General features: G+C 40.4%; 1 protein-coding gene across 1 annotated transcript; it reads right to left on the reverse strand.

Moving 5' to 3' along the window:
- Positions 1 to 387: 387 nt before the first annotated feature.
- mcm6 (minichromosome maintenance complex component 6) lies at positions 388 to 27155 on the reverse strand. The gene is made up of 18 exons (XM_061935292.1): positions 26886 to 27155; positions 26639 to 26785; positions 23293 to 23403; positions 23121 to 23208; positions 22879 to 23040; positions 22655 to 22820; positions 22429 to 22574; positions 19684 to 19834; positions 16780 to 16921; positions 16566 to 16707; positions 16262 to 16369; positions 16009 to 16164; positions 15804 to 15932; positions 6493 to 6657; positions 4712 to 4835; positions 1047 to 1220; positions 846 to 985; positions 388 to 770 (listed from the first exon to the last, which is right to left on the reverse strand). Exons 1-18 carry the CDS (start codon positions 26981 to 26983, stop codon positions 663 to 665), a joined length of 2457 nt encoding a protein of 818 aa, XP_061791276.1. The 5' UTR covers positions 26984 to 27155; the 3' UTR covers positions 388 to 662.

Below are 27155 nucleotides of genomic sequence, written 5' to 3' on the forward strand. Positions count from 1 at the left end.
GAAAAACCCGGAATAGGTTGATGAAAACCGTACGAATTACGGGAAAACCGGAGTAGTTGGCAGGCTCACTAATGCCTTGCATCATCTATATTAGATCGGGCGGATGGCGGGCGGGTGCAGTTCTGATCAAACGTTACATCGGGTGGATGGCGGATGGTTGACGACTTTCTGACGCGGTTGCGGATGAAATAAATTGCCTATCCGCGCATCTCTAGTGTATATATATATATATACGGTATATATATATATATATATATATATACACACACACACACACAGTGCAGGTGCCAGTTTTACTATACATTATAATATATACATATAATAATGTATAGTAAAACTGGCACCTGCACTGCATACTAAAGGATGAACAGTAAGCAATTGCCTAGATCAACATTTTATTTACTTAACCTTAGTAGCACAAGAGAAAACACTACCAAAAAAAAAAAAAAAAAAAGATAATCAGCTGTGACACAAATCCCAACAGTTTGAGTCCTGGAAGTCCGCTGCATATTTACAACAAATGTGACAAGGGAATAATGCAATCTTTGTACAATCAGACTCTCATGTGGGTCTTCATCATGAGCATGATGGATAAACTTATCTCTTACATTGAGCATAGTCCGCCTGTTATAGTAAGAGAGCCTCGAGAAGCCAAGAGGATCTCAGTCCTCCAGGTTGTAGTTGGGATTGACGACCAGCACCACCTCCTCGGTACTTGCAGGCTCCGAGCCCTTCAGGCCTGACTGAGACAGCTCTATGAGGATGTGGTCCTACACACCCGTGGAGAAAAGTGGATGAGGAGATAGAATCTGATGGAGACTTGATTGAAAATATCAAAGACTCACATAGTGCACCAGCCTGTGGATGACCTTCTCGATCAGCCCCTTCTTATTGATCAGCTCCTCCTCAGAGTCGATCTCCGACTCGATCTCCTTCAGGTACCAGTTCACCACCGCGCTTTTCTTCAGCTCCTCCTCCTCTTCAGCTGGATGGTTGAAAAGCCGTTTAAAGAGGAAGATTCATTCCCTAAGGACGGGACTTCTTACCTTCTTCAGACCTGCGCAGACGCAAGACCAGCAGGTTGGAGATGCGCTGGTACTCGGCGAAGGACAGGCGGAGGGACGGCTTGGGCTGACTGCCGGCCTCCGAGTGGCCGTTGATACCGTCGGTGTGGCCGTTGATACCGTTAACGTGCCCGTTAACTCCGTTGGGGATGTTCCCTGTAGGGTGATAAATCAGAATGTAGCCTTCCAGTCCTCCATCAAGGCAGAGGAAGCAGTAATGGTGTACAAACTAAATACATTTGTATTTAATATATATATATATATATATATATATATATATATATATATATATATATATATTAGGGCTGCAACAACTAATCGATTAATTTAGTCATCGATTCGTTGGATCAATGCTATGCGCAGAGGCAATTTTTTTTTTTTTTTTTTAGGAAACCCTTATTTATAAACTGCAACATGTACAAACAGCTGAAAAACAATAATCAAAATAAGTATGGTGCCAGTATGCTGTTTTTTTTTCAATAAAGTACTGGAAAGGATAGAAATGTCGTTTCTCCTTTATCCGATTATTAATCGATTAATCATCGACAGATTAATCGATTATCAAATTAATCATTAGTTGCAGCCCTAATATATATATATATATATATATATATATATAAATATTATATAATATATTGTATATTTATATATATATATATATATATATATATATATATATATATATATATATATATATATATATATATATTATATAATATATTGTATATTTATATATATATATATAAATATATATATTATATATACATACAGGTAAAAGCCAGTAAATTAGAATATTTTGAAAAACTTGATTTATTTCAGTAATTGCATTCAAAAGGTGTAACTTGTACATTATATTTATTCATTGCACACAGACTGATGCATTCAAATGTTTATTTCATTTAATTTTGATGATTTGAAGTGGCAACAAATGAAAATCCAAAATTCCGTGTGTCACAAAATTAGAATATTACTTAAGGCTAATACAAAAAAGGGATTTTTAGAAATGTTGGCCAACTGAAAAGTATGAAAATGAAAAATATGAGCATGTACAATACTCAATACTTGGTTGGAGCTCCTTTTGCCTCAATTACTGCGTTAATGCGGCGTGGCATGGAGTCGATGAGTTTCTGGCACTGCTCAGGTGTTATGAGAGCCCAGGTTGCTTTGATAGTGGCCTTCAACTCTTCTGCGTTTTTGGGTCTGGCATTCTGCATCTTCCTTTTCACAATACCCCACAGATTTTCTATGGGGCTAAGGTCAGGGGAATTGGCGGGCCAATTTAGAACAGAAATACCATGGTCCGTAAACCAGGCACGGGTAGATTTTGCGCTGTGTGCAGGCGCCAAGTCCTGTTGGAACTTGAAATCTCCATCTCCATAGAGCAGGTCAGCAGCAGGAAGCATGAAGTGCTCTAAAACTTGCTGGTAGACGGCTGCGTTGACCCTGGATCTCAGGAAACAGAGTGGACCGACACCAGCAGATGACATGGCACCCCAAACCATCACTGATGGTGGAAACTTTACACTAGACTTCAGGCAACGTGGATCCTGTGCCTCTCCTGTCTTCCTCCAGACTCTGGGACCTCGATTTCCAAAGGAAATGCAAAATTTGCTTTCGTCAGAAAACATGACTTTGGACCACTCAGCAGCAGTCCAGCTCTTTTTTTCCTTAGCCCAGGTGAGACGCTTTTCGCGCTGTTTCTTGGTCAACAGTGGCTTGACACGAGGTATGCGGCAGTTGAAACCCATGTCTTTCAAGCGTCTCTTGGTGGTGGATCTTGAAGCACTGACTCCAGCAGCTGTCCACTCCTTCTGAATCTCCCCCACATTTTTGAATGGTTTTTTTTTCCACAATCTTGACCAGGGCGCGGTGATCCCTATCGCTTGTACACTTTTTCTGACCACAGTTTTTCCTTCCCTTTGCCTCTCCATTAATGTGTTTGGACACAGAGCTCTGAGAACAGCCAGCCTCTTCAGCAATAACCTTTTGTGTCTTTCCCTCCTTGTGCAATGTGTCGATGGTTGCCTTTTGGACAGCTGTCAAATCTGAAGTCTTCCCCATGTTTGTGTAGGCTTCAGAACTGGACTGAGAGACCATTTAAAGCCCTTTGCAGGTGTTTTGAGTTAATCAGCTGATTAGTTTGTGGCACCAGGTGTCTTCAAAATTTAACCCTTACACAATATTCTAATTTTGTGACACACGGAATTTTGGATTTTCATTTGTTGCCACTTCAAATCATCAAAATTAAATGAAATAAACATTTGAATGCATCAGTCTGTGTGCAATGAATAAATATAATGTACAAGTTACACCTTTTGAATGCAATTACTGAAATAAATCAAGTTTTTCAAAATATTCTAATTTACTGGCTTTTACCTGTATATATATATAATATATATATTTTTATACGTACTAGATGTATATTATATGCATACATATATATATATATATATATATATATATATATATTTGTTTTTTTTGTTTTATATATATATATTATATTATTATTATTATATATATATTTTTTTAAATATATATTCATATTTTTTTTATATATATATATAAATAAATAAATCTATATATATATATAAATATTATATATTAAAAAAAATCTATATATATATTTGTATATATATATATATATATATAAAATATATATATATGTATATAAAACAAAAACAAATGTATATACTGTATATATATATATATTTTTTTTTTATATATATATATATATATATATTTTTTTTAAATATATATAAAAAATATATATGTATATAAAACAAAAAAACTAATATATATACTGTATATATATATATATTTAAAAAAAATATATATATATATATATATATTTTTTTTTAAATAATATTAATAAATATAATTATAAATATATTATATATATTTATAATTTTTATATATATTTATAATTTTTATATATATAAATATACATATATATAAAATATATATATATATATTTAAAAAAAAAAAAAAAAAAAAAAAATATATATATATATATATATATATATATATATATATATATATATATATATATATATATATATATATATATACATATATGTTTTTTGGGGGGTTTTTTTTTCAGTTACAACCGGTGAATAATAATGATTTAGAAGTATCTGTGTTGGCCCTGTGATGAGGTGGCGACTTGTCCAGGGTGTACCCTGCCTTCCGCCCGATTGTAGCTGAGATAGGCTCCAGCACCCCCCGTGACCCCAAAGGGAATAAGCGGTAGAAAATGGATGGATAAAAGTAGCTAAAACACTGCGGATGGACGTTAGCCGCTAGCTAGCTAGCCACGTCTTAAAGCACCTCTTCCTGAGGGTGTTTCAGTGTTATAACTTCACCTTTGTTAGTTTTTTAAGCCAAAATGCGTCCGTTCTCCCTTTTCTGTCTACACACTGTGTCTGCTTGTAAGTACTCTGTGACCGTGCGCTGCCGAACATGCTCCCCTGCTCACAAAACGACGGTACTTTTCAAACAGAGTATAGTAGCGTTTTTGATTCAATAGTACCACAATACTATACTAGTACCGGTACAACCCATCCATACTTGTTTTCCCACATTCATATCCTTTATTGGATATTGGTATTGCTAATCAATACGAGTGACAAGTGGAAACGTAACATTACCTTCCTCCGCCATCTCCTCTTCCTCTTCTTCATCCTCTTGCTCCAAGTTGATGTCCGGTGTCTCCACCCTGATGATGGACTTGTTCAGAAGACGGAAAGCTTCTTTGACGTGCTTGGGCTGAACCTGCATAATTCATGAAGGGAATATTGTAATGCAGCTTTCACTAGGCTTTTATTTTGGCGGTGCACTTTGACATTATCAGGTGTGGTTTGGAAATGATCCAGTTTTCTCTGGATTTGTCTAAATATTGTCATTTGTCGAGCTGTTTTGCACAACACGGGATGGACAAAACTGGACTGTGACCCCCGCCCCCGAGCCGGGTGTTGTTGAGATTTGTTACGTCGTCTTGCCTACTGTACTCTAATCGGTGACTTTTTAAGTCCCAAAGTCTTCACGGAAGAGCTATTGTTTGCCAAAGTTGCCTTGTGGTTAGAGTGTCCGCCCTGAGATCGGTAGGTTGTGAGTTCAAACCCCCGGTCATACCAAAGACTATAAAAATGGGTCAGTGTTGCCCACAGAACTACAATCTATTTGTGGCTGAAAAATTGTATATATTTATTTAAAGACCAAATAGTTGTATTACGCTTGTGGAGGTGCCCTGCATGTCTGGATCATACTTCGCCTCGCTCCTAAATATTCCAAAGTCAACCTGTCTGCTTTATTATAAGAAAATGGAAGAGTTTGGGGAACAACAGCAACTCAGCTACCAAGTGGTAGGCCACGTGAACTGACAGAGAGGGGTCAGCGCATAGTGCAAAGACTTTCTGCACAGTCAGTTGCTACAGAGCTCCAAACATCATGTGACCTTCCAATTGGCCCACGTACAGTACGCAGAGCTTCGTGGAATGGGTTTCCATGGCCGGTCAGCTGTATCTAAGTCCAATGCAAAGCGTGGGATGCAGTGGTGTAAAGCTGATGGACGAGTCTGGGTTTGGAGGTTGCCAGGAGATTGCTACATTTCGGACTGCATTGTGCCGAGTGTGAAATTTGGTGGAGGAGGAATTATGGTGTGGGGTTGTTTTCCCAGGAGTTGGGCTTGGCCTCTTAGTTCCAGTGGAAGTGCATTTTGGACAATTCCATGCTCCCAACCTTGTGGGAACAGTTTGGAGCGGGCCCCTTCATCTTCCAACATGACTGTGCACCAGTGCCACAAAGCAAAGGTCCATAAAGACATGGTGCGGATGAACTTGACTGGCCTGCACAGAGTCCTGACCTGAACCAGATAGAACACCTTTTTTGGATGAATTAGAACGGAGACAGAGCCAGGTCAGTGTGTGACCTCACCAATGCGCTTTCGGAAGAATGGTGGAAAATTCCTATAAACACACTTTGCAACCTTGTGGACAGCCTTCCCAGGAGAGTTGAAGCTGTAATAGCTGCAAAAGGTTGGACCGACATCATATTGAACCCTATGGGTTAGGAATGGAATGGCACTTCAAGTTCATATGTGAGTCAAGGCAGTAGGCCAAATACGTCCAGTTACCATTTTCGGACACTTGGGGGCAGCAGCGAGTGACAAATAATCACACAAATTCATTACTGTAGCAATTTGCTGGACTTTGCTGAAGTATTTGGCCACCCATCCAAATGATCAGAATCAGGTGTCCTAATCACTTGACTGGCCTGCACAGAGTCCTGACATGAACCGGATAGAACACCTTTTGGATGAATTAGAACGGAGCCTTCTCGACCAACATCCGTGTGTGTGACCTCACCAATGCGCTTTTGCCAAAAAAAAAAAAAAAAAAAAAAAAGAGGCTATCCTCCTACGTGAACCCACCTCGTCACAACAGTGCATCCGGGCCATGCCCTCCGACAGGCGGATCATGCTCTCCAGCTGCCTCACGGTGATCCTCCAGGCCGACTTGGTCACGCCCCCCGAGCCGTCACGCTGGCGGAGGCGCTTGTACTGCTCCACGATGAACTCCTCGGATTCGCTAGAAATCTGCGGGAGCGAGCAACGAAAGTGCCTCGTTAAAACACCGGAAGAAAATAAAAATCGGGACGTGCCGATCGACTGGCCACCGATCGGTATCGGACGGTTTCTGACGTCACCTCCTCTCCGAACTTAGTAAACGATCAATGAGTCCATACAAAACTAAGAGCCAGAGATTCAAGAAATAGACGGCGCCAGGGGCGTCACTAGCTTTCAAGGACAGGGGGGGCTTAGCCCCTAGGAGAGCGAACGTAGCGCACGAGCACAAAACTACACCAAATACTAACAAATACTTAGAAATTATTCATTGTTATTATTATTTTAAAAATGCACGGGACGAAATGAAATGCTCCCCGGGACGATGGCTTTTAACCATTTTTTTTCTTTTTCTTTTTATGTATTTATTCATTTAACATGATATATTAAATGTCTTGGTTTTTCCTCCCTCTGAAAATCCTATGAAATATTTAACAAGCCATCCTATAATAATACAACAGCTATTAATGTAACAATACAATAAAACAAATATATTTAATGATGTTTTTTTTCATTATTTTAACATTAGGCTAATGTATATTACTTTACCGTATTTTCCGCACCATTAGCCGCACCTAAAGACCACAAATTTACTCAAAAGCTGACAGTGCGGCTTTTAACCCGGTGCGCTTTATATATGGATAAATATTAAGATTCATTTTCATAAAGTTTCGATCTCGCAACTTAGGTAAACAGCCGCCATCTTTTTTCCCGGTAGAACAGGAAGCGCTTCTTCTTCTACGCAAGCAACCGCCAAGGTAAGCACCCGCCCCCATAGAACAGGAAGCGCTTCTTCTTCTACTGTAAGCAACCACCCGCCCCCGGAAGAAGAAGAAGCGCGCGGATTTTCGTTTCATTTCCTTTGTGTGTTTACATCTGTAAAGACCAGACTACAAAATGGCTCCTACTAAGCGACACGCGTATAACGCAGAATTTAAACTTAAGGCAATAAGTCATGCCGAAGAACACGGAAATAGAGCAGCAGCAAGAGAATATAACATAAATGAATCAATGGTGCGTAGGTGGAGGAAGCAAGAAGATGACCTGCGCCAGGTAAAGAAGACAAAACAGAGTTTCTGAGGGAACAAAGCAAGATGGCAACTGTTGGAGGACAAACTCGAACAGTGGGTTGTTGAGCAGAGAGCAGCAAGCAGAAGTGTCAGCACCATCACTATTCGAATGAAGGCAACAAAGCTAGCAAGCGAACTTCACCTGGATGATTTTAAAGGTGGTGCTTCTTGGTGTTTCCGGTTCATGAAAAGACGCAATCTCTCCATCCGCACACGGACCACTATTTCACAGCAACTGCCTAACGACTTTAAAGAAAAGCTGGCTACTTTCCGTGCATATTGTAAAAACAAGATAGCTGAAAAAAAGATCCGGCCAGAGCACATTATCAACATGGACGAGGTTCCACTGACTTTTGATATTCCTGTGAACCGCACTGTTGATATAACGGGAGCACGTACGGTGAATATTCGCACCACAGGGAATGAGAAGTCGTCCTTCACTGTGGTTCTAGCTTGCCATGCTAATGGCCAGAAACTTCCTTCCATGGTGATATTCAAAAGGAAGACCTTGCCAAAAGAGACCTTTCCAGCCGGCGTCATCATAAAAGCTAACTCGAAGGGATGGATGGATGAAGAAAAGATGAGCGAGTGGTTAAGGGAAGTTTACGCGAAGAGGCCGGGTGGCTTTTTTCACACAGCTCCGTCCATGTTGATATACGACTCTATGCGCGCCCACATCACAGATGGTGTCAAAAAACAAGTGAAGCACACAAATACAACACTCGCCGTCATTCCGGGTGGATTAACCAAAGAACTCCAACCGCTGGATATTGGTGTCAACAGGGCATTCAAATCACGACTGCGAACGGCGTGGGAACAATGGATGACCGAAGGCGAACACACCTTCACTAAGACAGGCAGACAGCGCCGGACGACATACGCCAACATTTGCCAGTGGATCGTAAATGCCTGGGCAGATATTTCGGTCACAACTGTGGTCCGAGCTTTCCGGAAGGCAGGATTCACAGAACTACTGGACAACAACAGCGACACTGACTCCGATGACTTCGACGAGACGGAACCGGCCATTTTGGATCCCACATTTGCCCAACTTTTCAATTCGGACACCGAAGACGAAGAATTCGAAGGATTTACGAATGAAGAATAACTTCAGAAAGTGAGCGCTATGTTTATTTTGTGTGTTGTGACATTAACGTTCGAGCAACATTATGTTGCTATTGCTCTACACTATTTTGAATTTTACTATGTTTGTGATTGCACATTTGCGTACATTTTGGGACAGAGTTGTTAGAACGCTGGTTTTCAATATATTATTAAAGTTTGACTGACCTATCTGACTGTTTTTTTGACATTCCCTTTAGCGCAGCGTAGGCGCGGCTTATAGTCCGGGGCGGCTTATTGGTGGACAAAGTTATGAAATATGCCATTCATTGAAGGTGCGGCTAATAATCCGGTGCGCCTTATAGTGCGGAAAATACGGTATATAGATTCTACAAGAGTGATGTGGGTATTTTCCATATGAACAAGTCCAAGGACCGCAGGCAAGGTCGCAGAGAAAATGCGGACTGGATTTTGAGTGATGTGGGCATTTTCTATATGAACAAGTGGAATGGATTGGATACCGACACACTAAAGGGGCTCTTTACCTTAAAGTACCAATGATTGTCACACACACACACTAGGTGTGGTGAAATGTGTCCTCTGCATTTGACCCATCCCCTTGTTCACCCCCTGGGAGGTGAGTGGAGCAGTGGGCAGCAGCGGTGCCGCGCCCGGGAATCATTTATGGTGATTTACGCTATGAAGTGAGGGGAAACTGAGTGAATAATGACAGTTTATATGATTATTTATTTAAACTCATATTTGGGCCACTTTATAATGAATATGTTGGCATGTATTTGTTAAAAAAAAAAAAAAAAAAAAAAAAAAATTGTATATACCGTATATATATATAACACCAAATTATTTAGGGGGGCTTAAGAATATTTTAGGGGGGCTTGAGCCCCCCTAAAATAGGCCTAACAACGCCAATGGACGGCGCACTTACCCGTGTAAAAAATTATCCGAGGAGGGGAACCTTAAACGATGATTTAGTGTTAGGCTCAATAATTATTCGATTAAGGGTTTATCCGGCTTAGTGTAGACTAGGCTTGTACGGTATACCGGTAATAGTATAGTACCCCGATAGTAATGAATCATTTTCGGTGCGATACAGTCTCTGAAACGTACCGCGCCCGCGTCGAAGTCACGTCATGACATTGCTGGTTTTACGAGCAGAGGAGCATGTTCGGCAGCGCACACTCACAGAGTACTTAGAAGCAGACACAGTGTGTAGACAGAAAAAGGGAGAACGGACGCATTTTGGCTTAAAAACTAACGATAAAGGTGAATTTATAACACTGAAATCTAATCCTGGCCTCTATAGTGAAAAATAAAGTGAGTTTCTTACAAGTATTATCACTGGAGGACGAGGAATAGCTTGCTTCACTACACACCATGGCTCACTTGCATCAAAATGTAAACAAACGCCATGGGTGGATCTACACCTGACATCCACTGTAATGATATTAAGTACAAGCACGTATCTAGTCGATACTACTATGATTATGTCGATATCATTTGGGTTTTTTAAATTGTATATTATGTTTAGAAACTTAGGAAATACGTCCCTGGACACATGAGGACTTTGAATATGACCAATGTATGATCCTGTAACTACTTGGTATCGGATCGATACCCAAATTTGTGGTATCATCCAAAACTGACGTAAAGTATCCAAACAACAGACGAATAAGTGATTATTACATTTTAACAGAAGTGTAGATAGAACATGTCGAAACAGGAAGCACGCAGTAAATAAACTAGTCGATTAATAACCCATTTTTACAGTTTGTCCTTTATAATTTTGACAAAATAACAATATGTTACTGCATATAAATTAAATAAAATAAATTAGGAGCCTTTGTTTGTTTACTTATTATTAAAAGACAAGTTGTTTTGTAGGTTCACTATTTTATTTAAGGACAAAATTGCAATAATAAACATATGTTTAATGTACCCTAAGATTTTTGTGTTAAAATAAAGCCAATAATGACATTTTTTGTGGTGCCCCTTATTTAGAAAAGTACCGAAAAGTATCAAACTATCCAAATACATGTTGGTACTGGTACTAAAGTATTGTTATCGGTCGGCACAACCCCTAAAGTGGGCACGGATCGAATAATGCCATTTTTTTGTGGTCCCCTTCATTTAGAAAAGTACGGAAATAATTTTAAAATATTGGTATCGTTACAACACTAGTGTAGACATAGCCTAAATATTGAGTTGACATTGTTAAACTGTGAAGAGCACTCACCATGAATAAATGTGAACATTTACAGTTAATACATGGGATTGGTATCGGTCAATCTAACCCGTGGATGGTTGGTATCGGAATCGGCAGCATGAATCCCCGATCGAAACGTTCCTAAAAACAATACGTCAGCAGACTAATTAGGAGCCTTTGTTTGTTTACTTACTACTAAAAGACAAGTTGTCTAGTATGTTCACTACTTTATTTAAGGACAAACTTGCAATAAGAAACATATGTTTAATGTACCTTAAGATTTTTTTTGTTAAAATAAAGCCCATAATGCCATTTTTTTGTGGTCCCCCTTATTTAGAAAAGTACCGAAAAGTATCAAACTATCCAAATACATGTTGGTACTGGTACTAAAGTATTGTTATCGGTCGGCACAACCCCTAATGTGGGCACAGATCGAATAATGCCATTTTTGTTGTGGTCCCCTTCATTTAGAAAAGTACCGAACAGTATCAAAAACAAGCGAAATACATTTTGGTACTGGTACTAAAGTATTGTTATCGGTCGGCACAACCCCTAAAGTGGGCACGGATCGAATAATGCCATTTTTTTGTGGTCCCCTTCATTTAGAAAAGTACGGAAATAATTTTAAAATATTGGTATCGTTACAACACTAGTGTAGACATAGTCTAAATATTGAGTTGACATTGTTAAACTGTGAAGAGCACTCACCATGAATAAATGTAAGCATTTACAGTTAATACATGGGATTGGTATCGGTCGATCTAACCCATGGATGGTTGGTATCGGAATCAGCAGCATGAATCCCCGATCGAAACGTTCCTATAAACAACTGCTCTGCAAAAGTGAATAATAAACATATGTTTAATGTACCCTAAGATTTTTTTTGTTAAAATAAAGCCAATAATGCTATTTTTTGTGGTCCCCCTTTATTTAGAAAAGTACCGAAAAGTATCAAAAACAAGCGAAATACATTTTGGTACTGGTACTAAAGTATTGTTATCGGTCGGCACAACCCCTAAAGTGGGCACGGATCGAATAATGCCATTTTTTTTATGGTCCCCTTCATTTAGAAAAGTACGGAAATAATTTTTAAATATTGGTATCGTTACAACACGAGTGTAGACAAAGCCTAAATATTGAGTTGACATTGTTAAACTGTGAAGAGCACTCACCATGAATAAATGTAAACATTTACAGTTAATACATGGGATTGGTATCGGTCAATCTAACCCGTGGATGGTTGGTATCGGAATCGGCAGCATGAATCCCCGATCGAAACGTTCCTAAAAACAATACGTCAGCAGACTAATTAGGAGCCTTTGTTTGTTTACTTACTACTAAAAGACAAGTTGTCTAGTATGTTCACTACTTTATTTAAGGACAAACTTGCAATAAGAAACATATGTTTAATGTACCTTAAGATTTTTTTTGTTAAAATAAAGCCCATAATGCCATTTTTTTGTGGTCCCCCTTATTTAGAAAAGTACCGAAAAGTATCAAACTATCCAAATACATGTTGGTACTGGTACTAAAGTATTGTTATCGGTCGGCACAACCCCTAATGTGGGCACAGATCGAATAATGCCATTTTTGTTGTGGTCCCCTTCATTTAGAAAAGTACCGAACAGTATCAAAAACAAGCGAAATACATTTTGGTACTGGTACTAAAGTATTGTTATCGGTCGGCACAACCCCTAAAGTGGGCACGGATCGAATAATGCCATTTTTTTGTGGTCCCCTTCATTTAGAAAAGTACGGAAATAATTTTAAAATATTGGTATCGTTACAACACTAGTGTAGACATAGTCTAAATATTGAGTTGACATTGTTAAACTGTGAAGAGCACTCACCATGAATAAATGTAAGCATTTACAGTTAATACATGGGATTGGTATCGGTCGATCTAACCCATGGATGGTTGGTATCGGAATCAGCAGCATGAATCCCCGATCGAAACGTTCCTATAAACAACTGCTCTGCAAAAGTGAATAATAAACATATGTTTAATGTACCCTAAGATTTTTTCGGTAAAATAAAGCCAATAATGCCAGTTTTTTGTGGTCCCCTTTATTTAGAAAAGTACCGAAAAGAATCAAAAACAAGCGAAATACATTTTGGTACTGGTACTAAAGTATTGTTATCGGTCGGCACAACCCCTAAAGTGGGCACGGATCGAATAATGCCATTTTTTTTATGGTCCCCTTCATTTAGAAAAGTACGGAAATAATTTTTAAATATTGGTATCGTTACAACACGAGTGTAGACAAAGCCTAAATATTGAGTTGACATTGTTAAACTGTGAAGAGCACTCACCATGAATAAATGTAAACATTTACAGTTAATACATGGGATTGGTATCGGTCAATCTAACCCGTGGATGGTTGGTATCGGAATCGGCAGCATGAATCCCCGATCGAAACGTTCCTAAAAACAACCGCTCTGCAAAAGTGAATAATAAACATATGATTAATGTACCCTAAGATTTTTTTTGTTAAAATAAAGCCAATAATGCCATTTTTTGTGGTCCCCCTTTATTTAGAAAAGTACCGAAAAGTATCAAAAACAAGCGAAATACATTATGGTACTGGTACTAAAGTATTGTTATCGGTCGGCACAACCCCTAATGTGGGCACGGATCGAATAATGCCATTTCTTTTGTGGTCCCCTTCATTTAGAAAAGTACCGAAATAATTTTTAAATATTGATATCATTACAACACTAGTGTAGACATAGCCTAAATATTGAGCTGACATTGTTAAACTGTGAAGAGCACTCACCATGAATAAATGTAAACATTTACAGTTAATACACGGGATTGGTATCGGTCGATCCAACCCGTGCATGGTTGGTATCGGAATCGGCAGCATGAATCCCCGATCAAAACGTTCCTAAAAACAATACGTCAGCAGACTAATTAGGAGCCTTTGTTTGTTTACTTACTACTAAAAGACAAGTTGTTTAGTATGTTCACTATTTTATTTAAGGACAAACTTGCAATAATAAACATATGTTTAATGTACCCTAAGATTTTTGTGTTAAAATAAAGCCAATAATGACATTTTTTGTGGTGCCCCTTATTTAGAAAAGTACCGAAAAGTATCAAACTATCCAAATACATGTTGGTACTGGTACTAAAGTATTGTTATCGGTCGGCACAACCCCTAAAGTGGGCACGGATCAAATAATGCCATTTTTTTGTGGTCCCCTTCATTTAGAAAAGTACGGAAATCATTTTAAAATATTGGTATCGTTACAACAGTAGTGTAGACATAGCCTAAATATTGAGTTGACATTGTTAAACTGTGAAGAGCACTCACCATGAATAAATGTAAACATTTACAGTTAATACATGGGATTGGTATCGGAATCGGCAGCATGAATCCCCGATTGAAACGTTCCTATAAACAACCGCTCTGCAAAAGTGAATAATAAACATATGTTTAATGTACCCTAAGATTTTTTTGTTAAAATAAAGCAAATAATGAAATTTTTTTGTGGTGCCCCTTATTTAGAAAAGTACCGAAAAGTATCAAACTATCGAAATACATTTTGGTACTGGTACTAAAGTATTGTTATCGGTCGGCACAACCCCTAATGTGGGCACGGATCGAATAATGCAATTTTTTTGTGGTCCCCTTCATTTAGAAAAGTACGGAAATCATTTTAAAATATTGGTATCGTTACAACACTAGTGTAGACATAGCCTAAATATTGAGTTGACATTGTTAAACTGTGAAGAGCACTCACCATGAATAAATGTAAACATTTACAGTTAATACATGGGATTGGTATCGGTCGATCCAACCCGTGGATGGTTGGTATCGGAATCGGCAGCATGAATCCCCGATCGAAACGTTCCTAAAAACAATACGTCAGCAGACTAATTAGGAGCCTTTGTTTGTTTACTTACTACTAAAAGACAAGTTGTCTCGTATGTTCGCTATTTTATTTAAGGACAAACTTGCAATAATAAACATATGTTTAATGTACCCTAAGATTTTTTCGGTAAAATAAAGCCAATAATGCCAGTTTTTTGTGGTCCCCTTTATTTAGAAAAGTACCGAAAAGAATCAAAAACAAGCGAAATACATTTTGGTACTGATACTAAAGTATTGTTATCGGTCGGCACAACCCCTAAAGTGGGCACGGATCGAATAATGCCATTTTTTTGTGGTCCCCTTCATTTAGAAAAGTACGGAAATCATTTTAAAATATTGGTATCGTTACAACACTAGTGTAGACATAGCCTAAATATTGAGTTGACATTGTTAAACTGTGAAGAGCACTCACCATGAATAAATGTAAACATTTACAGTTAATACATGGGATTGGTATCGGTCAATGTAACTCATGGCTGGTTGGTATCGGAATCGGCAGCATGAATCCCCGATCGAAACGTTCCTATAAACAACTACTCTGCAAAGGTGAATAATAAACATATGTTTAATGTACCCTAAGATTTTTTTGTTAAAATAAAGCCAATAATGCCATTTTTTGTGGTCCCCCTTTATTTAGAAAAGTACCGAAAAGTATCAAAAACAAGCGAAATACATTTTGGTACTAGTACTAAAGTATTGTTATCGGTCGGCACAACCCCTAAAGTGGGCACGGATCGAATAATGCCATTTTTTGTGGTCCCCTTCATTTAGAAAAGTACGGAAATAATTTTAAAATATTGGTATCGTTACAACACTAGTGTAGACATAGGTTGGCATCGGAATCGTCAGCGTTCCTAAAAACAACCGCTCTGCAAAAGTGAATACCTTTGGCTTGAACTGCCTGGCGAACAGCAGGTACCTCCGGATCTCATCCAAAGAGTAGAGCCGGTCCACGGATTCCTCCACCCGCGAGTGCAGGTCCACGATACGCCGGGCGATGGCGTAGTCCGTGACCTGCGACAGGGCGTACGGTTTTCGCCGGAATGCCACACGAACGTGCTCAATCCCCCGCCGGGCGAGGTGCGCTTACCTCGTTGCAGTCGTCCACCAGTATGAAGAACAGGTCGAAGCGGCTCATGATCGGCGCGGACAGATTGACGTTCTGCTTCAGGCTCTTACCGCGGTCGTAGCGCCCGTTGACGGGGTTGGCGGCGGCGAGGATAGAGGTGCGGGCGTTCAGGGTGGCCTGGGGGGGGGGGGGAGTTGAAGGCACGCACTTGGTTTTAATCTCGTCGGAAAGGGGAGTGGAACTTGTATTTTGTATCTCAAATCTGCGCCGTTACCTTGACTCCGGCCTTGGTGATGCTGATGGTCTGCTGTTCCATGGCCTCGTGGATGGCCACCTGGTCCTTGAGGTCCATCTTGTCAAACTCGTCAATGCAGCACACGCCCTGAAGGAAAAAGGGGCTCAATTATGTCGAGGCATTAACCACGTCGTGCAGTCAACAACACCCCGACGACGGACATTTATCCATGAAAATATGAAGAAGATGTTTTCAGTTTGTTCCGATCTAGTAGGGGTATTCTTCAAACCTCCCTGGCAATATGGGATAACGCAACATGTGAAGGAGAAAAAGAGAAACTCACGTTATCGGCCAGCATCAACGCTCCGGCCTCGATGACAAACTCGTGGGACTCTTCATCTCGGACCACGGCAGCAGTCAGACCGGCGGCCGTGCTGGCTTTGCCGCTGGTGTAAACCGCCCTGGGGCTGAACTCCTCCACATGCCTGCACACAAGTTTGTCCATTATCGACAACATCAACCACCGCCGGAGCTGTGCATTTGTTCAAGGCGCCTACTTGAGGAACTGGCTCTTGGCGGTGCTGGGGTCTCCCACGATGCACACGTTGATGTCTCCCCTCAGCGAGGTTCCCTCCATGGTCGTCTTGGGAACGCCTCCGAACAGCATCAGGAGGATGCCGCGCTTCACCTCGTCGTTGCCTGCACAAACCCAGAGCAGCGACAAGGCTGAAGACACCCGTGTCCATAGTCTCCGATCTACATTTCTGCCAGTGTGTGCTCGGTGTGTATTAGTGTTGACCCCATACCAATATTTTGGTACCAAAAGTAATTCGGTACTTTTCGAAATGAAGGGTACCACAAAAAATGGCATTGTTCGATCCGTGCCCACATTAGGGGTTGTGCCGACCGATAACAATACTTGAGTACCAGTACCAAAATGTATTTCGATAGTTTGATACTTTTCGGTACTTTTCTAAATAAGGGGGAACACAAAAAAATGTCATTACTGGCTTTATTTTAACAAAAAAATCTTAGGGTACATTAAACATGTTTATTATTGCAAGTTTGTCCTTAGATAAAATAGTGAACGTACAAGACAACTTGTATTTTAGTAGTAAGTAAACAAACAAAGGCTCCTAATTAGTCTGCTGACGTATTGTTTTTAGGAACGTTTCGATCGGGGATTCATGCTGCCGGTTCCGATACCAACCATCCACGGGTTAGATCGACCGATTCCAATCCCGTGTATTAACTGTAAATGTTTACATTTATTCATGGTGAGTGCTCTTCACAGTTTAACAATGTCAACTCAATATTTAGGCTATGTCTACACTAGTGTTGTAACGATACCAATATTTAAAAATTATTTCCATACTTTTCTAAATGAAGGGGACCACAAAAGAATGGCATTATTCGATCCGTGCCCACATTAGGGGTTGTGCCGACCGATAACAATACCGGTACTTTAGTACCAGTACCAAAATGTATTTCGATAGGTTCATACTTTTCGGTACTTTTCTAAATAAGGGGGAACACAAAAAAATGTCATTTTTGGCTTTATTTTAACAAAAAAATCTTAGGGTACATTAAACATATGTTTATTATTGCAAGTTTGTCCTTAAATAAAATAGTGAACATACAAGACAACTTGTCTTTTAGTAGTAAGTAAACAAACAAAGGCTCCTAATTAGTCTGCTGACGTATTGTTTTTAGGAACGTTTCGATCGGGGATTCATGCTGCCGATTCAGATACCAACCATCCACGGGTTGGATCGACCGATACCAATCCCATGTATTAACTGTAAATGTTTACATTTATTCATGGTGAGTGCGCTTCACAATACTAAAATAATTTTGGTACTTTTCTAAATGAAGGGGACCACAAAAGAATGGCATTATTCGATCCGTGCCCACATTAGGGGTTGTGCCGACCGATAACAATACTTAAGTACCAGTACCAACATGTATTTGGATAGTAGATACTTTTCGGTACTTTTCTGAATAAGGGGCACCGCAAAAAAATTGCATTATTGGCTTTATTTGAACAAAAAAATCTGAGGGTACATTAAACATATGTTTATTATTCACTTTTCTGCCGGTTCCGATACCAACCATCCATGGGTTAGATAGACCGATACCAATCCCATGTATTAACTGTGAATGTTTACATTTATTTATGGTGAGTGCTCTTCACAGTTTAACAATGTCAACTCAATATTTAGGCTATGTCTACACTAGTGTTGTAACGATACCAATATTTAAAAATTATTTCCATACTTTTCTAAATGACGGTGACCACAAAAAATGGCATTATTCGATCCGTGCCCACATTAGGGGTTGTGCCGACCGATAACAATACTTTAAGTGTATTTCGATAGTTTGATACTTTTCGGTACTTTTCTAAATAAGGGGGACCACAAAAAAATGTCATTATTGGCTTTATTTTAACAAAAAAATCTTACGCTACATTAAACATATGTTTATTATTGCAAGTTTGTCCTTAAATAAAATAGTGAACATACAAGACAACTTGTCTTTTAGTAGTAAGTAAACAAACAAAGGCTCCTAATTAGTCTGCTGACGTATGCAGTAAAATATTGTCATTTATCATTCTATTATTTTGTCAACATTATAAAGGACAAACTGTAAAAATGGGTTATTAATCTACTTATTTACTGATTACTTCCTGTTTCAACATGTTCTATCTACACTTCTGTTAAAATATAGTAATCACTTATTCTTCTGTTATTTGATATTAGATTTGGATGATACTACACATTTGGGTATCAATCCGATACCAAGTAGTTACAGGATCATACATTGGTCATATTCAAAGTCCTCATGTGTCCATCCAGGGACATATTTCATGAGTTTATAAACATAATATATATACATTTTAAAAAAACGAAAAGAAGATTTTGTGATGTTGAAAAAATATCGATCGACTAGATACGCTATTGTACTTGGTATCATTACAGTAGATCCACCAATGGCGTTTGTTTATATTGTAGCGTCCCTGGAAGAGTTGGTGCTGCAAGGAATTCTGGGAATTTGTTCTGTGGTGTTTATGTTGTGTTGCGGTGCAAATATTCTCCCAAAATGGGTTTGTTGTTGTCGTTTAATGTGGTTTCACTATATGGCACATGTTTATGACAGTGTTGGCATTGTTCATACTGCCACCCTTAGTGTGACATGTATGGCTGTTGACTAAGTATGCTCTTCATTCGATTGGGTGTAGCGTGTTCAAAGTCAAGATGATTGAGTCATTAGTTCATTATCGGGCACAATGGAATCTTGGATAGGCTTTATTAATTATAGACTATATGATCTGCCACTTCTTTGTTATGTAAAATGGATAAAATTTGCCACATAATCAACAACAAGATTGATTATTCAATCATTATTTTGAAGATTGAAATAATAATTTACGGAGTGTGTTAAAGAGGAACGTGGGCACTGACCGTGGATGGTGGGGAAGAGGCTGGTGCACAGGTTGTGGTAGAGGTTCTTGTCCTGGCTCATCTCAAACACCTTCTCCCACTCTCGCTCGGTCATCTGGCTTTTGATGCTCTCGGCCGTCTGCTCCTCCTCTCGCAGCTCCTTGCCGCCAAACTGCAAAGACAAAAAGGTTCCGGCAATAAAAGAAAATGTACAGTCGTGGTCAAAAGTGTACATACACTTGTAAAGAACATAATGTCATGGTTGTCTTGAGTTTCCAATCATTTCTAGACCTATTATTTTTTTGTGATAGAGTGATTGGAGCACGGCTTCACGGTGGCAGAGGGGTTAGTGCATCTGCCTCACAATACGAAGGTCCTGAGTAGTCTTGGGTTCAATCCCGGGCTCGGGATCTTTCTGTGTGGTTTGCACGTCCTCCCCGTGGCTGCGTGGGTTCCCTCCGGGTACTCCGGCTTCCTCCCATTTCCAAAGACATGCACCTGGGGATAAGTTGATTGGCAACACTAAATTGGCCCTAGTGTGTGAATGTGAGTGTGAATGTTGTCTGTCTATCTGTGTTGGCCCTGCGATGAGGTAGCGACTTGTCCAGGGTGTACCCCGCCTTCCGCCCGATTGTAGCTGAGATAGGCTCCAGCGCCCCCCGCAACCCCAAAGGGAATAAGCGGTAGAAAATGGATGGATGGATGGATGATTGGAGCACATACTTGTTGGTCACAAAAAACATTCATGAAGTTTGCTTCTTTTATGAATTTATTATGGGTCTACTGAAAATGTGAGCAAATCTGCTGGGTCAAAAGTTGTCCTGAAGAATTTGGAGGTAATCCTCATTTTTCATTGTCCCATTTACTCTCATTGGCAGCAAAACAGGCCCAGAACATAATATCCCCACCACCATGCTTGACGGTAGGGTGGTGTTCCTGGGATTAAAAGCCTCACCTTTTCTCCTCCAAACATATTGCTGGGTATTGTGGCCAAACGGTTTAATTTTTGTTTCATCTGACCACAGAACGTTCCTCCAGAAGGTCTTATCTTTGTCCATGTGATGTCAGGTGAAACATAAATGGAGCTGTTTGGCCACAATACCCAGCAATATGTTTTGGAGGAGAAAAGGTGAGGCCTTTAATCCTAGGAACACCATTCCGTATAGCAAATTCGTAAGACGATGGCAGCCACTCAAGGGGCCCAACGGCTGTTCGTTGCAATGGAAGGTTTGGGCCGGGCTGTGGGATCACAGACTGGGGCGATTTCGTAGCAGCAGTCGACCTCCAGGACCCAACTCCCCCCACCTCTGTTGTGAGTTGTCGTGATTATATGTAACGTGTTTATGTGTGCATGGCATGGAGGTTTTTTCCCCCTCCAGACTAGGCCCCCTTAGGAGCCCAGTCTAGATTGTATTTTTTTTACTCATCTTCTTCCCCTAGCGTTTTACCTTTTACGGGGCGCCTCGTGGCGACCCATCAGCGTTCCTGTTCTGTAACCCTGTACACTGTTTGTTTGTCTAATCTTGAACGGGTTTGTGCTGAAAACATAGTTTTGTTGTACTTGTTGCAATGACACTAAAGACCTATCCTATCCTATCCTGCCGTCAAGCATGGTGGTGGTAGTATTATGCTCTGGGCCTGTTTTGCTGCCAATGGAACTGGTGCTTTACAGCAGTGTTTTTCAACCTTTTTTGAGCAAAGGCACATTTTTTTCATTAAAAAAAATATGGAGGCACACCACCAGCAGAAAACGGTAAAAAAATGAAACTCCACCAGGTTGTCGTGCTTTATTTTGAGTTTGTTGTTGTTTTCCTGTGTGTAGTGTTTTAGTTCCTGTCTTGCGCTGTTATTTTGGTGGCTCTTCCTGTTCTGTTGGTGTTTACCCGTAGCAGCTTCACGCCTTCCTTTAAGTGCTATTGCCTGACCTGCTTTCTATTGGCAAACAAGACTATTTCAGTTGTGCGGACGCTTTCCTTCTTTGTGGGGACATTGTTGATTGTCATGTCATGTACGGATGTACTTTGTGGATGCCGCCTCGCTCCACACGCTGTAAGTCTTTGCTGTTTTCCAGCATTCTGTTTTTGTTTACTTTGTAGCCAGTTCGGTTTTACTTTAGTTTTGCATAGCCATCCCTATGCTTCATTGCCGTTTCCTTTCCCTTTTGTTCATTTCTGGTTTAAGCGTTACATACCTTTTTACCTGCACGCTGTCTCCTGCTGTGCTCTGCATATTGGGATCATGACAAACCATCCTCGACCTTCTACAAAGCAATGAACTACCTGCTGCCACCTACTGATATGGATTTTTACATGGTTACCCTGCCGAGCTCTACACAGCACAGACAATAGACAACGGCACATTATTTGCATATTATAATTATTGATTTGCAAATAATATTGTTAGGACCAATTAGGTGAAGTTGCATAATTTCCCACGGCACACCAGACAATTTCTCACGGCACACTGGTTGAAAAACACTGCTTTACAGAGAGTAAATGGGACAATGAAAAAGGAGGATTACCTCCAAATTCTCCAGGACAAGCTAAAATCATCAGCCCGGAGGTTGGGCCTTGGGCGCAGTCGGGTGTTCCAACAGGACAATGACCCCCAAACACGTCAAAAGTGGTAAAGGAATGGCTAAATCAGGTTAGAATGAAGGTTTTAGAATGGCCTTCCCAAAGTCCTGTTTTGTACAAGTGTATGTCAACTTTTGATCGGGACTGTAGATATGCGACAAGGACAGAGGGTAAGTCCTTTCTTTCTTACCCGTGGGTTTGTGGGAGCGACGTTACAGGCCAGGAAGGCCAGTCTGTACGACAACTCCCGGACCCCCAGAGCTTTCAATCCCCTCAGACCATCAGACTCGAAGCCCTGCGGTCCGCTGACCCTAGTACTGGTCTCCGCTCGCAGACCTCCAGAAGGAATCCACAGGGTTCGACATGAATAGTCCGATTGCAAATACTGAAACGTGACGGTGCGGAGGGTCTGATACCGGGAGTGCTGAGCTGAGAGACGTCCGGCACCACCACAAGCGTTCCCGTAAAGTCGCACCGGTCGCCGGCCTGAGCCATTTCCACCGCCTCTGCTCTGAGGATGACCTCTAGGGACCGCGGGATGGAACCACGAGGGAGCTCCGCCTGCGTCTCCTGGATACGCACCTGGACACAAACCTTTGTATCACACGCAGTCCTCAACCACCACACGTTAGGAAGTTACCTTCTGGAAGTCAATGAACTTGGACTTGTGCGTGTCCAGGTGGAAGCGTGCGCGGTTGTTGCACACGGGGTTGCGGCAGATAGTGGGCGGGGAGTACTTGAACTGCTGGGGTACGTCCTTGACTACCGCCTGACAGTCCATGCACAGGAAAGTGCCGCTCACCTAAAAACCACACATGGGCTTGTCATCCCCTGAAGCTCAGGCCAAACACGCTCGCAGCTTTGACCGGAAGCACGCCTCACCAGTTCCGGGTGGACCGGGTGCGTCCTCACCACCTGACCGCTGATCCTCACCAGGGTGCCGATGCGCATGGACGACAGCTCGCGGATCCTGAAGTCAACATTATTATTTATTTACCAAGACAAGGTGACATCCAAAGCCAAGGACACATTTAAGTCCCGATACGAATCTTACTTGTGTCTGGCAGGCAGATCTTCCAGCGCCACATAGAACTCTTTAGTGAGCGGAACGTTCCCATGATCCCTTGCAAAATTGCGAACGGCCCGACACAGGAAGGGATACACTCTGGAAACAGGAAGTTTGCACAGTTCAGTGCACATTTTTTACGACCTTTTCACTTTTATTTGATCTACCCGTGAACATTTTTTGGCGGCATTGTTGGGCCGCCAAAAAATATCCGATTCTCAGCGGTGGTCCGTTATGGCTGCAGTGGTACTCGGTTGTAATACACTTTCCCACCACTTGTGGCAGTAATGACATTATAAGAGGTCACAATTACGCAGTGCTAAAATAAAGAAATTCTAACTAAATTAATAATAATGTTTTTTAAATAAACTGTTAACAAAATTTAAGTGAGTGTGTTTCTCCTCATTGAGCCAAATTTAATTCTGTCTCTGTTTAATTCCTTGCTTCTTGTCTTGTTTAATAAATGTCTGGAGATAAAGTCAAAGAGAAGTTTAAGCGCAAAAATGATGACTAAAGTATTCAAACTGTATTTTCATTTTCACTTAAATTTTATTAACAGTTTAAATAAAAAAACATTTTATTATTAATTTAGTTAGAATTTCTTAGTTTCAGCACTGCGTAATTGTGTATGTAAATATATTTTTCATGAGTCACCCTTGCAGTATATTTGATTAGTATGTATTTTTGTAATCAGACCGCACCCGGGTGGGCTGCCAAAAAATACCGGTTTCTCAGCGGTGGTCCGTTTTGGCTGCAGTGGTACTCGGTTGTAATACACTTTCCCACCACTTGTGGCAGTACTGACAATATCAAACAGACAGAAGAAGTCTGGAGCTAAGCACAAAAAATATGACTAAATTGGTGAAGCTGTATTTTATTTTGGACTTTAATTATATTGAGTTTATCTAAAAAAATTATATGTATATATACACATTTTATTTATTTATTTGTTATTATTTATGTTACAATTTATTTAATTTAGCACTGCGTAATTGTATGTACATTATTTTTTATTTATCAGTTTTTATGAGTCACCTTTGCAGTATATTTGATTAGTATGTATTTTTGTAATCAGACCGTGGGCTGCCAAAAAATATCTGTTTCTCAGCTGTGGTCCGTATGGTTCTCCGTTGTAATACACTTTTCCACCACTTGTGGCAGTAATGACAATATTAGACAGAAGAAGTCTGGAGATAAAGTCAAAGAGAAGTTTAAGCGCAAAAATTATGACTAAAGTGGTGAAGCTGTATTTTCATTTTCACTTAAATTATATAGACAGTTTATTTAAAAAACATTAATTTAGTTAGAATTTCTTTATTTTAGCACCGCATAATTATGTATGTAAATTTATTTTTAATCAGTTTTTGAGAGTCACCCTTGCAGTATATTTGATTAGTATGTATTTTTGTAATCAGACCGCACCCTGGTGGGCTGCCAAAAAATATCGGTTTCTCAGCGGTGGTCCGTTTTGGCTGCAGTGGTACTCGGTTGTAATACACTTTTCCACCACTTGTGGCAGTAGAGACAATATTAGACAGAAGAAGTCTGGAGATAAGCGCAAAAAATATGACTAAAGTGGTGAAGCTGTATTTTATTTTGGACTTTAATTATATTGACAGTTTATCTAAAAAAAAAATATATATATATATACATATATTTTATTTATTTATTTGTTATTATTTAAGTTAAAATGTATTTAATTTAGCACTACGTAATTGTATGTACATTCATTTTTTTAATCAGTTTTTGTGAGTCACCCTTGCAGTATATTTGATTAGTATGTATTTTTGTAATCAGACCGCACCCGAGTGGGCTGCCAAAAAATATCGTGTTTCTCAGCGGTGGTCCGTTTTGGCTGCAGTGGTACTCGGTTGTAATACACTTTCCCACCACTTGTGGCAGTAGTGACAATATCAAACAAACAGAAAAAGTCTGGAGATAAAGTCATAGAGAAGTTTCTTAAGCGCAAAAATTATCTTATCTTTATTTTTAAGTTATCGTGCTGTGATTTTACCAGTAGGAGTAGATTTTTCTCCATGTGCCCCCCCCCCCCGATCTAAAATGAGTTTGACACCCCCTGGCTTAGAGCAGTGTTTTTCAACCTTTTTTGAGCCAAGGCACATTTTTTTCCATTTAAAAATACGGAGGCACACCACCAGCAGAAAATGTTAAAAAAATTAAACTCCACCAGGTTGTCGTGCCCTTATTTTGAGTTTGTTGTCATTTTTGTTTACTTTGTAGCAAGTTCAGGCCATCTCCGCTCCACACGCCGTAAGTCTTTGCTGTCGTCCAGCATTCTGTTTTTGTTTACTTTGTAGCAAGTTCAGGCCATCTCCGCTCCACACGCCGTAAGTCTTTGCTGTCGCCCAGCATTCTGTTTTTGTTTACTATGTAGCAAGTTCAGGCCATCTCTGCTCCACACGCCGCAAGTCTTTGCTGTCGTCCAGCATTCGGTTTTTGTTTACTTTGTAGCAAGTTCAGGCCATCTCTGCTCCACACGCCGCAAGTCTCTGCTGTCCTCCAGCATTCTGTTTTTGTTTACTTTGTAGCAAGGGACGGCGTGGTGCAGTGGAAGAGTGGCCGTGCGCAACCCGAGGGTCACTGGTTCAATCCCCACCTAGTACCAACCTCGTCATGTCCGTTGTGTCCTGAGCAAGACACTTCACCCTTGCTCCTGATGGGTGCTGGTTAGCGCCTTGCATGGCAGCTCCCTCCATCAGTGTGTGAATGTGTGTGTGAATGGGTAAATGTGGAAGTAGTGTCAAAGCGCTTTGAGTACCTTGAAGGTAGAAAAGCGCTATACAAGTACAACCCATTTATCATTTATTTATAAGTTCAGGCCATCTCCGCTCCACGCGCCGTAAGTCTTTGCTGTCGTCCAGCATTCTGTTTTTGTTTACTTTGAAGCAAGTTCAGTTTTACTTTTGTTTTGCATGGCCATCCCTAAGCTTCAGTGCCTTTCCCTTTTTAGTTCATTTTTGGTTTAATCATTACATACTATTTTACCTGCACACCCGTCTACCGCTGTGCCCTGCATTTTGGGATCGCGACAAACCATGCTGGACGCATTCAGACTTCTACACTAGTGTGCCGCGGCACAGTGGTTGAAAAACACTGGCTTAGAGGATTGCTGTGATGATCATTCGATGACATTTATCTTACTTTTTTTATCTTCTTATTAAGACATTTATCAGAATACCCACATTTACTCACATTTTATGTTCTTTAAGAAAGCCTGACACAAAATTCTCATTTCTATTAATTTGAAATCTTGCAGTAATAAAATAGTAGTAATAATAGTAATAGTAATAATAATAGTAATAAGAGTGGCAACCTGTAATACTCCTCCTGGATGGTGGTTGCCAGCTCCTGGTTGAAGCCCTCCAGGTCGGTGAAGCTAACCAGGAGTGTGTTCCTCTCAGGCCGGATCAACTCCTCAGCCTCCCGGACATACTTCACTTCTCCATCCGTGGTCTGGAACCTGCACACGGACACAAATAAGAAGAAAAAAACCAACATTTACATGCATTTTGTGGCCATGCTAGCCCTGCAGCTACAACAATAAAGAGCATGGTACTCACTCCTCCAAGAAGGCCTGGAATAACTTCTGACATTTATCGGCCAACTCGTCTTTCACCGTCTCCCCGGCAGTCTCCGCAGTGGCAGTGGCGACGTCCATACCGAAATAATCCAACACTTAAGTATAAAGCGCACACAAAAAAACAACAAAAGAAGCGGTCCTGTACTGACGAAACGAGGTCCACACACTGCACTAGTTCGCGCGAAAAGTTACACCACGTGATATTTGGCGGGACGTTTTTTGCCCAATCAGAGCTGATATGCAAATACGA

Source organism: Nerophis lumbriciformis, linkage group LG03 (genome assembly GCF_033978685.3).
Source record: "Nerophis lumbriciformis linkage group LG03, RoL_Nlum_v2.1, whole genome shotgun sequence".
NCBI lineage: Eukaryota > Metazoa > Chordata > Actinopteri > Syngnathiformes > Syngnathidae > Nerophis > Nerophis lumbriciformis.

Excerpts from the sequence above, each read along its gene's own strand:
- mcm6 (XM_061935292.1), bottom strand. The coding sequence starts at position 26,983 with ATGGACGTCGCCACTGCCACTGCGGAGACTGCCGGGGAGACGGTGAAA. Across the intron at positions 16,708-16,779 it reads GCCAAGAGCCAGTTCCTCAA|GCATGTGGAGGAGTTCAGCC; the intron begins GTAGGCGCCTTG and ends ACTTGTGTGCAG. Across the intron at positions 15,933-16,008 it reads TGGTGGACGACTGCAACGAG|GTCACGGACTACGCCATCGC; the intron begins GTAAGCGCACCT and ends GCCCTGTCGCAG.